Genomic DNA, 14,860 nt, shown 5'->3' with positions numbered 1-14,860 from the left:
AATGCATTTGAGAGATTTTAAAAGCAGAGCAGAAATATTGAAATATTTCAGAGAACTTATTCACTGTACATTTAATTTATTTTATTTATAAAAGTTATGAACTGTAGAAAGTTTTACTTGTTGGGTCAAATGCTTGTTGCATTTGAAGTGCTAGTTACAAGAAAATCAAATACCTTCAATGTATAAATGCTATTAAGTTTTTAAAGGACTCTGGAGTATAAGTAAGTTTGTTTAAAGAAATTTAGTCTGTTCAACTTGAATCAGCTCTGTCAAACATTAATTAAAAGCCTCATTTGAAAAAATAAATAAATAAATAAATAAATAATGGTGGTGGAAGGGAGGGTTGGGAAGCTGGCTGGAGGGGGAGGTGGTGAAGTTTATAAATCTAATTAAAAATGAAGTTGCATTTCCATTTTCCAAAACCACCCATCCACCAGAGTACTGTGTCACTAGACATTATGTACGATTTTACTTTGCGACAGAAACCATTACATTTAAAAATTCATTACAGCAAGGTTAGTTAGACACATGATGGATGCAGCTTTAATCCTGCCATATATTATTACAGTTAAAATGTAAATGATGAAAAATATTTTGTGCTTATCAGCATTTATGTGGAAATGTGTTTTACAGTGATGAATGGTGTTATATTTCTATTATTGTGATGAAAAAGAAAGCAATACAAAAAGACAAAGTGTTTATTAGAACATGAAAGAAAAAAAAAAGAAATAAATGGTTTTGCAGCACTGAAAAGATTATAGAAAGTAAATAAGCTAGATCAGACCTGTTTTATGTAGTAATTTTATAGTTTATTTTAATTATTTCAGTTGTAAAATATTGTTATACTGTTAATTAGTTCTGATTGTTCATATTAAATTATTGAAATGCAAAAATAAATAAATAAATAAATTTTGGAAAAAAAAGAAAAAGATGGAAAGAACATGCTTAATTGTAATAAAATATAAAACATATTACACATAAAAAAAAAAGCAGAGGAGTGGAGGAAAGGATTATGTCTTAGAACAAATGAAATAAGGTATTCTGAACTTTTAATATGCCTGCAAAAACTGTTGTATATTGAAAATGGTCAAATTGCCATTTGGGGTTCAGACACGACTATGTTGATATTACGTCTCCAACTCAAATTTAAACCAGTCAACTCCCACTTCCTAGATTAGGAAGAAATGGAATATATTTTCCTCAGGACTCTATTGCTGCTCCCACAGTTTTCAGAATCCCAAGGAGCTGGCACAGTCCCACTGGTGGCCTACCCATCGCCCACATGCCATGTGGCTTCATTCCATTCATGGCCATCTCACCTGTAGTAAGCTCTGCTGGGGCTGCTGTCCCACTGGCATGTCAGGCACCTGCTGGCCAAAACCCCCACATGGGCGGGCACAGCTGCTCAGAAGAGACCCCTCTGTGAACAGGCCTCTGGCGTGGTGCCTCGGATACTCCTCAGTGGGTTTCCAGGGCAGCAGCTCAAGGGTCTCATTCTCCAGGCAGAAGCATTAATAAGACTCCATCTCCCTCGGGGGAGCAAGAGAAGATTTCAGCCTCCACTGGGATGCAGAGGAAGTTGTCTCTCCCCATCTCTGGGGATGAGATGAGGATTAAGCCTCGGTGTTCTTTTTACACCTCCAAATCACATTAGAAACAACCCGCTTCTCTGTGATTTGCAATCCAAAATTTAGTTACCGACAAAAGGTGTTTAGGGACTGTCTCTAACAGCCTCAGAGTTACTTGGAAATTCATTTTGATCTTGAAACTTCTCTCTGAGCCTTGAAGAATGCCTGAGATGATGTCTACCTTCCCTGAGTGGGTCCAAAGGGAGCCAGATCTTTAAAGTACATTAGTGACAGCAGTATGGTCCTGGCCCTCTCCTGCCGGAGTAAAGCCTGATTGCCCTCCATGGATCAGGACTCTCACAGGATGCTTGCCAGCCAGCTGCCACTAGCTTAGAGAGAAGGTGGCTCTCTGTACCTTACGATTTCAGGGACAGAAGAAAGGAGTTAGTAAGGGCACTGGGCTGGAAGATTCCCCCCATTGGTTGTTAATGCCCTGTGTATATTTACTAGAGGACATACACGTGTCTTTTATGTAATTAAAATAGAACAAGTCATGAGTGGGGGGTACTGTGTTAATATGAATTCACTCATGCTAAGCTGTAAATAGTTGCTTTGTGATCCTCTATAAGAACAAATGAAAATAAGATTGATGAGGACAAGCACATTCGCTAAAGACACCTTGAAGCGGGACATGGACACAGAAGTTTGTGTCTGGGGTCTTCATGAGCAAGTTTGTTCTAACTCACAATTCTTGTAAGGTTGGTTTTAGATATAAATATACCAGTAATCCTTCTAATCCACTGGCTCGTCTTATATATTCCTACGTCACTGGGGTAAAAGAACATGAAATATAGTTGGTTACATCATTCTTTGTTTATTTACCTAATCCATGTCTCAGGTACTCAGTAAAAATACTGAAGCAGGTTATAAAAATAAAATCATGGTGTAATACTTAAAAATAGTTAGTAATAAAAGGGACAATAATGAAGGTTGAATGTTCTGATAAGGCTCAGGAGAGTTAATCAACAGAAATGTATGTTTAGGGTCCTGCATATTTAAAAAAATGTGGTTCAGATATTTTATCATAATGTATTTTATCATATTGAAGAGGTATTCCATTGAATCCATATTAATCAAGAATTGATGTCAAATTTTGTCAAATGTCTTTTTAGCACTTGTGGAAACTGATGCTTTTTTGCTTTTTACATTACATTCCTGGAATAAACTAAACTCGGCTGTAACGTATTATTGTATTATATGCTTCCATCTTCAGCTTGTCAACATATTTCATAGGATTTTTTTGCATTGATATTTGTGAGCAATTATTGTTAAATAAAAACTATTCAGTGACACTTGTTAAAGATGTTAAGGAAGACTTTATTGACAGGGGAGGGGGCTTTCGTGATAGGTGTAGGGACCACCAGAGTGGGGTCTTGTAGTGAGGGAGAGAGGTTGGGCTCAACTCTAAATATAACAAGGGCAGCATTGGAATTCTAATTACAGAGCTTCCCAGGTGGGACTAGTGATAAAGAACCTGCCTACCAATGCAGGAGATTCAATCCCTGGGTCAGGAAGATCCCCTGGAGGAGGGCATGGCAATTCTCTCCAGCATTATTGCCTGAAAAATCCCATGGACAGAAGGAACCTGGCGGGCTACAGTCTATGGGATCACAAAGGGTCAGACACTACTGAAGTAACAGCGCACACACATTCTAACTACTAAGCAGAGTGGGAGGAAATGGATGGAAAGTTACTAAAAGGAAGCATGAGCAGTCAAGAAGGATTCTGGCTCAACTGACCTACCAGGGTTCTTGATGAAGGCAGGCCAGGGTGACCAGATATCATCTATAAGATGGTGGAAGATGAGGAATTTGGATACCAAGTATGATCAACCATGGAAGATGGGGCATTCTGGCTAAACTGTCTCAGGATTCCTGCCCAAATTGGACAATGTAGAAATGAACACAGAAGCCCAAAAGTCAGAGCCTAGTAGAGCAAGAGCTCACAAGAGCCTGATTAGAGTTTGGTCGAGCAAGAGAATCTTTGCCAGGATAGTGTGTAGTTTTATTTTTTGTGAAATTTTTGCATTTTAAAAATTTTCCTTGTTTTAAAAACTTAATTTTGAACTTCTTCCTTTTAAAATATGTTCTCAGGGCTCTTTGGACACAAAATTCACCTTTTAAGAAATCATCATCATGATTTGTTTTTGTTTAGTCGCTAAGTCGTGTCTGACTCTTTTGTGACCCCATGGACTACAGCACGCCAGGCTTCTCTGACCATGGAATTTTCCAGGCAAGAATACTGGAATGGTTGCCATTTCTTTCTCCAGGGGATCGTCCCAGACCAGGGGTCGAACCTGTGTCTCCTGCATTGGCAGGCAGATTCTTTGCCACTGAGCCACCTGGAAAACCCACCATCATCATAATAGCTAACATTAAATTAGGACTTTGTGTTCATAAACATAACTAAAAACCCTATGAGCCCAGGTACTATGATTTTTCCCATTTTGCACATGATGAACTGGGTGCACTGATGTGAAATATTTTTCCTTGTGCTAGCAACTAGCTGAGCAGGATTTGATTGCAGGCTCCAGGGTCCTTGCTGTTATGCTCAAAAATTTAGTTTGTCATGAAATTGAATTGTGTACCAAAAAAAGGCAGGGGTAAATACACTATTTTGTTCAGTGTATCATTACCTGATTTCCTTTAGGATCATCCTGGTTTATGTTTCTTTTGTGGAAATTTGCAAGGCAGGGAAAAACTCACTACAACAGCATTCTAAAGCAGTGTGGCTTGCAGTGCAGATGTCCCTAAATAAAAATGTGAGAATTAGGATGTTTTAAGTAGAGTGATTATGGAAGGGGTATTTGCATTACCAAAAAATCTAGGACTTTATAAAAGATTTCAATAATAGATTTCCTTAAACAGGAAGCTGTCCTTATCCTCTACCACAAGGCATTCAAAATATGAAGCAAATTAGGTTTAATTAGTCTGCAGCATGGTATAGGCTTAAAAATCATCAGGAATGGAAAGTTTGTCAAGTTAACTGCATCCTATACAAATTAAAATTTCTTAATAATGTGTATTCTCTAAATAAGGAAGTAGTTGATTTGGGGCATGTGTTGCCAAAATTTCTGATCAGGGTACAGTGTATGTGTTCCAGACTGCTGCAGATCCATAAAGAACTTCATAGTGAGGAACAGAAATAGAAATCTTGTTTTCCAGTTGTTCTGTTTTTCCATGTCTGCGTTCCCAACTGATTGCAAAGACTGCTGAAATACACGGATTTGGAAGTTTCTTATGAGCAGCGAGAGCCAGCCTAAGCACCCAAGTCCCAACATCTGTTCCAATTTGTAACTGGCTGTGACAGCCTATGCTTTATGCAGAATGACTGTGATCATAACCAAAATTACTTTTAAATTGCTCATGTAACCATATGGCTTCTCTGTGTGTTGTTTTTCTAATATTTCAGGTCTTTTTTAAAACGACTGAGGCATAGTTGAATTAACATGTATCAAGGAAGGAAATTAAAAGCTAACTCTAACAGACTCTGTCACATGGAGAACAATTTAAGAAAAATGGGATTTAGCTTTTTTCTAGAAGTGAGTTCAGAGACTTATTAAAAGGACATTTTGTGGACAAGATTAAGAGAGCTACATAATTTTCAGGGCCAAGTACAAAATAAAAACACAGGATCCATGGTTCAAAAATCAGAAAAAAAAAATCATTAAAGTTACTAAAATATAAAGTTTTTTCCCTTCCTTCCACAGTTTCTTTCTCCACTTGTTATGATGCTATTTTATTTGCTGCTTCAGGTCATTTAAATCAAGAAAAATTAAGAGTTTAAATTATTAGCCTTTCTTTGTATAATGCAAAGCTAGTTTTAAAGGCAGATGTAAGAGCCTTTAGGCTTCCCAGGTGGCGTTAGTGGTAAGGAACCTGTCTGCCAATGCAAAAGTCATAAGAGACACAAGTTCAATCCCTGGGTCAGGAAGGTCCCCTGGAGGAGGGCATGGCAACCCACTCCAATATTCTTGCCTGAAGAATCCCATGGACAGAGGAGCCTGGCAGGCTACAGTCCATGGCGTTGCAAAGAATCAGACATGACTGAAGTGACCTAGCATGCACGCATGTGAGAACCTTTAGCTCCTAAGCAGAATCGCTGAAGTGACACATTATGTATTTTGTAATTCCTATATGCATGTGTACTTTATTCTTGCCACACTAGTAGAAATGCACAGAGCTCAACTTTTGACACATGCACATTTTACTAATACTCTCTGCCTTCCACTTACTGCTGAGTGAAGGAGAACTGAGCAGAAGAGGAAGCAGAGGCTTCTCTAGCTTTCCCTTTCCCTCTGTGTTCTAACTTTCATTGTCAGTGGCTGGTTAATACAGGGAAGGAGCATGAATAAGTAAGCACATGATAGGATTCTTTGGTCATTTTTGTTTCTTAAAATATCGTTCCCTTCTTTCTGCATTTGAAGCAAGTTCCGGTTCAAATGGACAGTGTAACCTCACAAGGTTGTAAGTGTCCCTTCCACAGCCCCTTACTGAGTCGTAGATGTAATATGCTTACCTTATTTGGCCTTTGACTCTCAATGGACTCCCACATGTCATGGGTCCTTTGGAATGCTCTTGGTCACCTTGAATGTTCTGTGTGGATAGAAAGAAGTGCAGACAGGCATTATTGTTTCTATCTTCTCTGCTCATGCTCCATTATCCTATTGGATGACTTACAAAAGATGAATTCAAAGATAAAAGTATTAAGAATTTCAAGATGGTGAAAGCAGGATATTAAACCAAGCAAGGGACCCTTCTGAGCTTGGTTCCCTATGTGACTGGACATGTTGCCCATGAGGCTGACCCAGCCCCAGTGACGTCATCTACAACCTGGGATGAGAATGGTACTTGTTCAGTTAGCATTGCCATGAGGAGTAATTAAATTGTGAATATAACAGCACATAGAAAGTACTCAATACTCAGTAGTTTCTTAATACTCATATTGTGCACTATGGACCATAGCCTGCCAGGCTCCTCTGTTCATGGGTTTCTCCAGGCAAGAATATGGGAGTAGGTTGCCATGCCCTCCTCCAGGGAAGCTTCCTGACCCAGGGATCAAACCAACGTCTCTTATGTCTCCTGCATTGGCAGGTGGGTTCTTTACCACTAGCAGGCCTGGGAAGACCACTTATATTGCTATATGTCACAAATAAAAATCAGGAAATGGTTATTATATTCCTACTAGAAACCTTGACTTAGGTTGAGCTTTCTTTATGTAAGTTCTACTAAGCAAGATGTGCTTTCAAACACATGAGACTCTGAAATCCTGCTTTATCTGTGAATGCTCATTTATCTCTGTTGCAGTCTTTAGGCACCAATGTGATCAATGAGCAAAGCTCTGAGGTCAGTTCAAGAGGTTATCTGGTTAACTTATTTGCAGTAGTAATTACTGCAGCAGGTTATAGCGAATAGAGCCATGTGAGGTGTCCAGGAAAAAGACAAAGGCTTGAGTTATTGAATGTGATTGAATGCCAGGTTGTGTCTGGCTGAAAATGAGGTCAGCCCCATAAAGCCTTGGGCAGAGAAGGCCTCTGTTCCAAATACATGGAGAGGAGATATTTGAATGAAAACAAGCCAAGATGTGAGCTCTGCCTGAGCAAGTAGGAGTGAACTGTGATTGACAATAGCATCCAGATGAAGTTCAGTGTAGAATGAGTTCCAGGATCCAAAGTTACTGAAGAATTATTGTAGATAATACCCATCAATCTATCAATTAATCCAATAGAGCTGCTTATAAAATACTACTTTTTTAATGCCTTAAGTGTATTTGGCTTATGTATACACTGTATAAACCAACCATTCATCTTGGAAACATTAATTTAAAAAATTATTTGATAAATTTTCAGCCCTTGATTGAGTTAGCACTTATTTATTGTCTAAATATCATTTTACTTCAAACCAAAATATTTTTATTTTTTTACTGTACACATATTTCAGTGTTTAAAAACATTTGTTCAAATGTAGTTAATTTATAATGTGTTTCATTTCTGCTGTACAGCATAGTGACTCAGTTATACATATATATTCTTTTTCATATTCATTTCCATTATGGTTTATCATAGGATTTTGAATATAGTTCCCTTTACTATCTTGTAGGACCCTTTCGTTACTGTTCAATAAGTTTCACCAAATACACCTGTGTAACCTAAAATTATCAGGATACCAGCCCACAAATTTCCTGCAACAATACCTAAATATTTTAAAGAGATTCTCTATTTTCTATCAGTATATTTTTGTGGAAATTGTACCAACTTAAATTGTGACTTTGTTTTAAAATTTTTCATGAAAATGATTGGATGTGATAACAGATTGAAAATTATGCAAACAGGATAAAAACATAGTACACTATGGAGAATATTCAGATACCCAGGAAATGAGCAGTTTCAGATCAGTCAACAGTTGAGACTCGTGTGTCCTGTGCAAGTATGATTTTCCTTCTCTGATTTTGAAGCACCATTCTGATCCTCTGTGAGGAGTAGGATTATAGATGAGACGTGATCTGATTAAAAAAATCTTTGCAGAGAAAAGGACTATTGAAAATGTGGCATGAAATCTGTGTCCCTAGCATGATTCTTTTAAGACTTCTTCCCCATTCCTGTCCATGAGGTTTTGAAAATCTGGACTTAATTTTCACTTTAAAAACTTAACGGCCTGAACTATCATAAGAAGTATGAACTTTCCGAATGCCTGAGCCCTCTCACCCGCTGATTCTGTGGTTGCAATGACTAAGGCTGGGGAACACTGAGTCAGGAATGGGTGTGCTGTCATGAGGGCTGCTTGTTCACAAAGAATCTTACTGATAAATAATGTTACCATTTCCAGATGCTGAGCCTAAATATCTGATCGTCGTACGGCCTGCTCCTCCCCCCAGTCAAAAGAAGTCATGCTCAGGTATTTTTGTTGATTCATTATTATTATTAACTTTAAACCATACCTTTTCATCTCTTTTCTACCCATGGAGACCATGTGACTTGGGGATGCCTCAGGAAGGTAACAGGTAACCCTGCTTGGGAAGTAGAATAGCCTGGTTGGGAGAGGCACCTTGGGTCTTATCTGCCCCACCGCATGCAAACAGCAGAGGGTTGAGGCAAATTCTTGAACTTCTCTATGCCTCTGTTCTGCCACATGGTAGGGTGTGGGTGAGGATGAGTTCACAGCTACATAGGACAGGTCTGGCCCAGAGTAAGCACCTATTTAGAGTTTAGCTCCTGTTTCCTCCCTCTATGTTGCAATGTGTGAACTAAAGCCTGCTCTTGCGTCTTTCAGATTTTTAGGGCAAAATGTGAGATCTAAAATTTGTTGAAGGAAACTTGACATTTCAAAAGCATAACTCATTTACATGTGTGTTAAGTGAGTTGGGACTTAGATTTTATTTATGCCTCCAAACCACTTGTATTTAGTCAGACACAGAAAACAAGACTTCTTTCATAAAACAGCAGTGCGACACCCATCTTCCCAGGGCTAGGGAGATGTAAAACTGGCAACTATATATATATAGTTGTATGTGTATAAAACGGTAGAAATATTTCTATATGACTAAGGAAGACGTTGTCCCAATTTCCCTGCTAAAATTTCTTCTCAGACCAAATAAGCAAGCCCTTGCTATTAGGAAGGACTAATAAAGCTGTGAATATGCTTTTAATATCTTATGTCACATCTTCCTAGTCTGTAGATAGAGTTGATCATGGTGCGTTTCTTTTTAAATGTGAACTGTTCTCAAAATAATTATTCCCTAATATTTGCCTTTAATGGTACACTGGATGCCACACAGAAAGAAGGATCTTTCTCAAAGGGATAAGAAGCGTTAGGGGAATGTAGAGATATTGAGCAAATGGGCCCTTGGCAGCTATGTATTCTATCTCCTGAATGTATCAGCCATGCCTGGTCACCAAAAACTGGTTGCTGCAATCCTCTCCCCTCGAGGCTTCTGTTGGTTTCCTCTTTTTTTTTTTTTAAGAGAAGCAATAAATGGTTAATTATTTTGAGAACTACAGATCCTTTTACTTGACCTCTTATAACATCCCAAAGCACAAGGGAGATTTTATTTTTTTTTTATTTTTTATTTTTTTTTAGTGTGAAGAGGCATAATTTATTTATTTATTTATTTTTTTATTTCTAAAAAAGAATTTTATTAAAAAAGCACAAATGCAAAGAAATGAACAGAGGAAAATTTATGCGTCGAACCTGGACTGGTCACTTATGATAATATACATGCTACAATTCCATTCTCTCCAATCATTCCACCTTCACCCTCTCCCACAGAGTCCCAAAGACTGTTCTAAATGCCTATGTCTCTTTTGCAGTCTCTTATACAGGGTTTAGGTTACCATTTTTCTAAATTCCATATATATGCGTTAATATACGGTATTGATGTTCTTCTTTCTGGCTTACTTCACTCTGTATAATTGGCTCCAATTTCATCCACCTCATTAAAACTGATTCAAATGCATTCTTTTTGATGGCTGAGAAATACTCCATTGTGTATATGTACCAAAGCTTTCTTATCCATTCACAAGGGAGATTTTAATCAGTACTTAAAACCTACTAGTGATCATTGTCCAAGAAGTTTTCCATACAACACTTGCAAAGAAAAGTACTCCAGTATTTGAAGACTCTATTTCTAAATATTTAACAATAAAGTCAGGAAGCATGAGTATGGTTCTGGGATTCTGGCTTAATAGTCACTGAACTTTTTCTTAGTATGGTTATAAAACAAATATGCAAAAATAAGTAAGAAAACTCAAGAGAGTGATTATACCTTAACAGCAGTGTGTAACTTCATTTCATTTGTGGGCTTCTGTGACACTGGCCTTAGATTATTTTTCACTATGTGATGACAAACTCAGGAAATAGTTTCATCCGGATCAGGCTATAATACCCCACCTTTCCTTTCAGGCAATGGATATAATTTTTGTTTTTGTAATCTGCATTGAAGAGTGATGTAATGAGTAATGGATTAGCTTCCATTCATTTTATATTTGTATCTGCCACATAATTTAAAAATGATTAAATAATTAAAATTGAAGATCCAAACCATGAACTTGGTCATATAAACTTTAGATTCCTTGAGGAAAGAAAAATGTAGTTTTTCTAAATGTCATTACCTTCATACATTGTGAACTAAACTAGTGATGTAATAAAAAGAAAACTAGAAAACTAGATTACAATTCAGGAGACCTGCAGTTGAGTCTTAACCGTGCTCTCATTGTGACCTTGGGCAACCTTGAAATTACTTCAGGCCTTATTTTTCATCTATAAAATGAGACAACTATATTGCATGAGTGAAAATCAACTCAGGGATAGAAAAAACAACTTATCAGAATCACATTATCTCAGATTCTAACCTGCCCTCTTTGGGGACCAGACCTGAACTCTTTGAATCATAATCAGATAAAGTACTATTACAGGTAAATGGGAAAAATTTATAGAGAAGTATAATCGCATGCTTGCAACCAACTAAATAATAACCATCATTGAAAATTATTTAAGATATCTTTAAAAAATTCATCTATGTCACAATGAAGTAACTTACCACCACTGCTGCTGCTGCTGCTAAGTCGCTTCAGTCGTATCCAACTCTCTACAACCCCATAGACGGCAGCCGACCAGGCTCCGCCGTCCCTGGTATTTTCCAGGCAAGAACACTGGAGTGGCTTGCCATTTCCCCCTCCAATGTGTGAAAGTGAAAAGTGAAAGTGAAGTTGCTCAGTCATGTCCAACTAGTAGCGACCCCAGATTATGTATATTCTGGTCTCAGGGCTTTTCTGCCAGAATAACAATTAATACAACTCAAACCTAACAGAAATAATAGGCATTCCTCCTTTTCACTGTCCTCCCATTCCTAAGGTTTCAAATATTTTTGAAAAAGCAAATATCTGCCCCTCACGTGTACTTAAAAAGAATCTAGAGTGGTTTATCAGAATCACACTTGGCATTGCTCAAATCCAATTAGTCTTGTCGGAATAACTGCTTCCACTCCAGTACTATTGCCTGGAAAATCCCTTGGACAGAGCAGCCTGGTAGGCTATAGTCTATGGGGTCGCAAAGAGTTGGACACGACTGAGCGACTGAGCGAATATTATTCCTACTCTTCCAGCAATATTAAGGATGTGTGCACCTTTTCTGTTTCAATACTTACTGTAAAAAAAGAAAAAAAAAGAGGTCATTGAAATGCTCTGACAAGAGATTTTACACTTCCAAATAGTTAAAATATATATAGCCTTCAACATAGATGGTAAGTTTTCTAAGATGTTTCTAAGTGTGAAACTAATTCACAGTTTCAGGGAAAAAATAAGCATCCATTTTATCTTGTCTATAAAAGAAAAGTAGGTGTATATATACCTTTATGTGTATGTGTGTGCATTTGTTTATTTCACTGGTAATAGCCAAGACTTCCATGTTCATTCTTGACCCATAAGAAAATAAAAACTAGGAATGGATATAGTTTATATGCATAGACACATATATGTAAATCTCAAAAGAGTATTTCATTTGATTCTTGCTTGAATTCATGGGCAAAGCATTATTAATATTTGTGCACTATATAAAAAGGAAAGGAATTTAATGCTTTCACATTCTTCATAATCTTGCTAACTTATCTTTGTGTATTTTACCCAAATCATGAAAATATGCTAAATGTTACAAGAATTAACCTGTCTGTCCCCTTTGTAGGTAAAAAACGATCTCGCAAACCTCTCCAGCTGGTGGTTGGCACTCTGTCACCAAGCTCAGTCTTCCTGTCCTGGGGCTTCCTCATCAACCCTCACCATGATTGGACATTGCCAAGTCAGTGTCCCAATGACAGGTAATTCACCATTATGGAAAATTTTATTTTTCAACTGAAAATTGACACTTGATCTCAACAGTGTCTGCACATGCTTTAGAAGGATGTGTAAATATCAGAGGCATCAGTATCTGCAGATCAGCTATTTGCTGGAGAGTCTGTTCTAGGTTTGAGGAGAATGAAGACACACTCATCAGAGCCCCTACCATTCAGGAATTACCATCTACCTGAATAGGAAGACACATGCACGTATTTTTTTCTTTCTAAAGAAAAAGAAGGAAAAATGAGCCAAATAGTAAGTGGGGTTATCAGTGATAAGTATAATAAAAACTCAGAGGATAAGGTTGAAAGCAATTAGGAGAGACCGTTAAAAGTTGCAACATTTGATCCTTGGTTTGTAAAAGATGGATCTTTGGTCTGCCAATTGATGAAGTGCTAAAAACACTAGTTCTCTCACTTTGGTCCCTAAACCAAGCAGCATCAGCACCAGCATCATCTGGGAAGTTATCAAAAATGGAAATTCTCAGATCTCCAGACTTACTGAATCAGAAACTTCAAGGGTGGGGCCAAGTAATTTGTGTTTTAACAAGCCCTCCAGTAGATTCTGGTCACCACCTAGGGATCGCTGGCTTGGAAAACTGGGGAGAGGGACAAATGGAGAAATGTAGGTCAAGGAAAAGCACCTTTGGAAATGAAGCCACCATCTTCTTTGGTAGAACAAAGTAAGAAAACCCTAAGTTTATTTTTAAATCACTGCCATTTATCCATCCAACACACAGAGTTGGCATTGTCTATGTATCGGGCACTGTACTAAATGCTGAATCATAAGGTGATATTTGCTTGTCATAAATATTCACTACAGTAGCTTCAAAATTCAAAACTTTGCATCTGACAGTCAAAAATTTCGAGCTTCAACCAAAAGGAACATTTATTTTAAAAGGTATTTTAAATACTCAAAATGATCTTAAGATTTTTAAAATTTGTTTCACCCCTTCTTTAAAATAAAAAATTTCATTATTAAAATATAATTTAAACCCAGTAAAATGCACAGATCTTACACATACAGTTTAGTCAGTTACAGAAAGTGTGTAACCATGTACTGTACAATCCATTAAAAAATTTTCTTTCATCACCCTAGAAAGTGCTAGAGAGTTGGCCTGCTCTAAAATTCCATGTAAACAAAATCATAAGTATGTTCTCTTTCTGTGTCTATCTTATTTATTCAGCATGGTTTTTGAGATTCATTCATGACATTATAAGTAACAATAGTTCATTCCTTTATTTCTGAGTATTATTCCATTATGTGAGTATTTCAGAATTTTTTGATCCATTTTTCTTGCTGGTAGACACCTGAATTGTGTCTTCTTTTTGGTTATTTTGAAGATAAATTTTATAAACATTTTTGTATAAGATTCTTGTAGACATACCTTTTAATTTATCTTAGATAAATACCTCTGGAGAAGGAAACAGCAACTCACTCCAGTATTCTTGCCTGAAGAATCCCAAAGACAGAGGAGTCTGGTGGGCTACAACCCATGGGGTCGCAAAGAGTCGGACATGACTAAGTGACTAACACTACACTACTAACACTAGATTAATACCGAAAAGTAGAATTGCTATGTCACAGGGACGATGTATATTTTTTTGGCCTAATTTTCCGTTTAAATTCCCACAGGCAGTGTATGAGAGTTCTGGTTTCTCCACATCCTCACCAGCATTTCAAGTCATCAACATTTTTCAATTTGGGTATCCTAGTGTAGTTATATCTCATTACCCTTTTAATATGTATTTTTCCTTTGTACTAAATATATTGAAAACTTTTTAATATACTTTTTGGCCAAATGTCTATTTTTTGTATTGCTTTATTTCTTTTTATTTGTCTAAATTGGACAGAAAATAAACAGCTTTAAAATGCTTAAGTTCCCAAAACTACCGTTCATATGACTTTGATTAGGAAATCTAAACTAAGAAAGGAAGAAATTTTCTTTCACATGCCCATAGTCCTGAAGGAAGAAGTTCTTTGAAAAAAGCATGTAGAAAATAATGCCAAAGCTAAAGTTTTTTAAAAATAATTTTGAACTGTTTCAAAGAATCTGAAATATTCCTTGTTTCACCCACTGCTAAACCAGAAACTTAACTTTGTTTGGAAATGCACTCCTAAAAGAACTTACTTTCTTGACGTAACTTCAGTTTCTAATGAGTTGGTGCAGGGTGCTAATGCTGAGAAAACAAACATCTGTGGGTCAGTTTCTTTTTTCTTTTCCTGTTTTTAGTCTCTTATTAAGAAAGAAGGAAATAAAGAAGGGAGGGGAGGATTGGGCAAGAAGAAAGGAAGAATGGAAGAAATATTTGATACTCTTAAAACATAGCTGATTTTAATGCTTACTCAACTTGCTTGATAAATCCATGAGGTTCAGTAAATTGCCAATTCCTAGAGCAGGATTTGA

General features: G+C 37.1%; 1 protein-coding gene across 18 annotated transcripts in view; it reads left to right on the top strand.

Moving 5' to 3' along the window:
• Window positions 1-14,860, top strand: part of ABI3BP (ABI family member 3 binding protein) — a 306,112-nt gene that overhangs the window by 108,057 nt on the left and 183,195 nt on the right. For all 18 annotated transcript variants that reach the window (XM_055414325.2, XM_088836638.1, XM_055414393.2 and 15 more), the window contains exons 3-4: window positions 8,453-8,521; window positions 12,302-12,434. In XM_055414325.2, coding sequence (XP_055270300.2) covers window positions 8,453-8,521; window positions 12,302-12,434 — 202 coding nt within the window. The remainder of the gene's footprint in view (window positions 1-8,452; window positions 8,522-12,301; window positions 12,435-14,860) is intronic.

The sequence above is a fragment of the Moschus berezovskii genome, chromosome 1, assembly GCF_049115385.1.
Source record: "Moschus berezovskii isolate FMDL1 chromosome 1, NW_MosBer_1.0, whole genome shotgun sequence".
Lineage (NCBI taxonomy): Eukaryota > Metazoa > Chordata > Mammalia > Artiodactyla > Moschidae > Moschus > Moschus berezovskii.
Note: the sequence above shows the minus strand (reverse complement) of the source record. Positions and strands in the feature narration are given on the sequence as shown.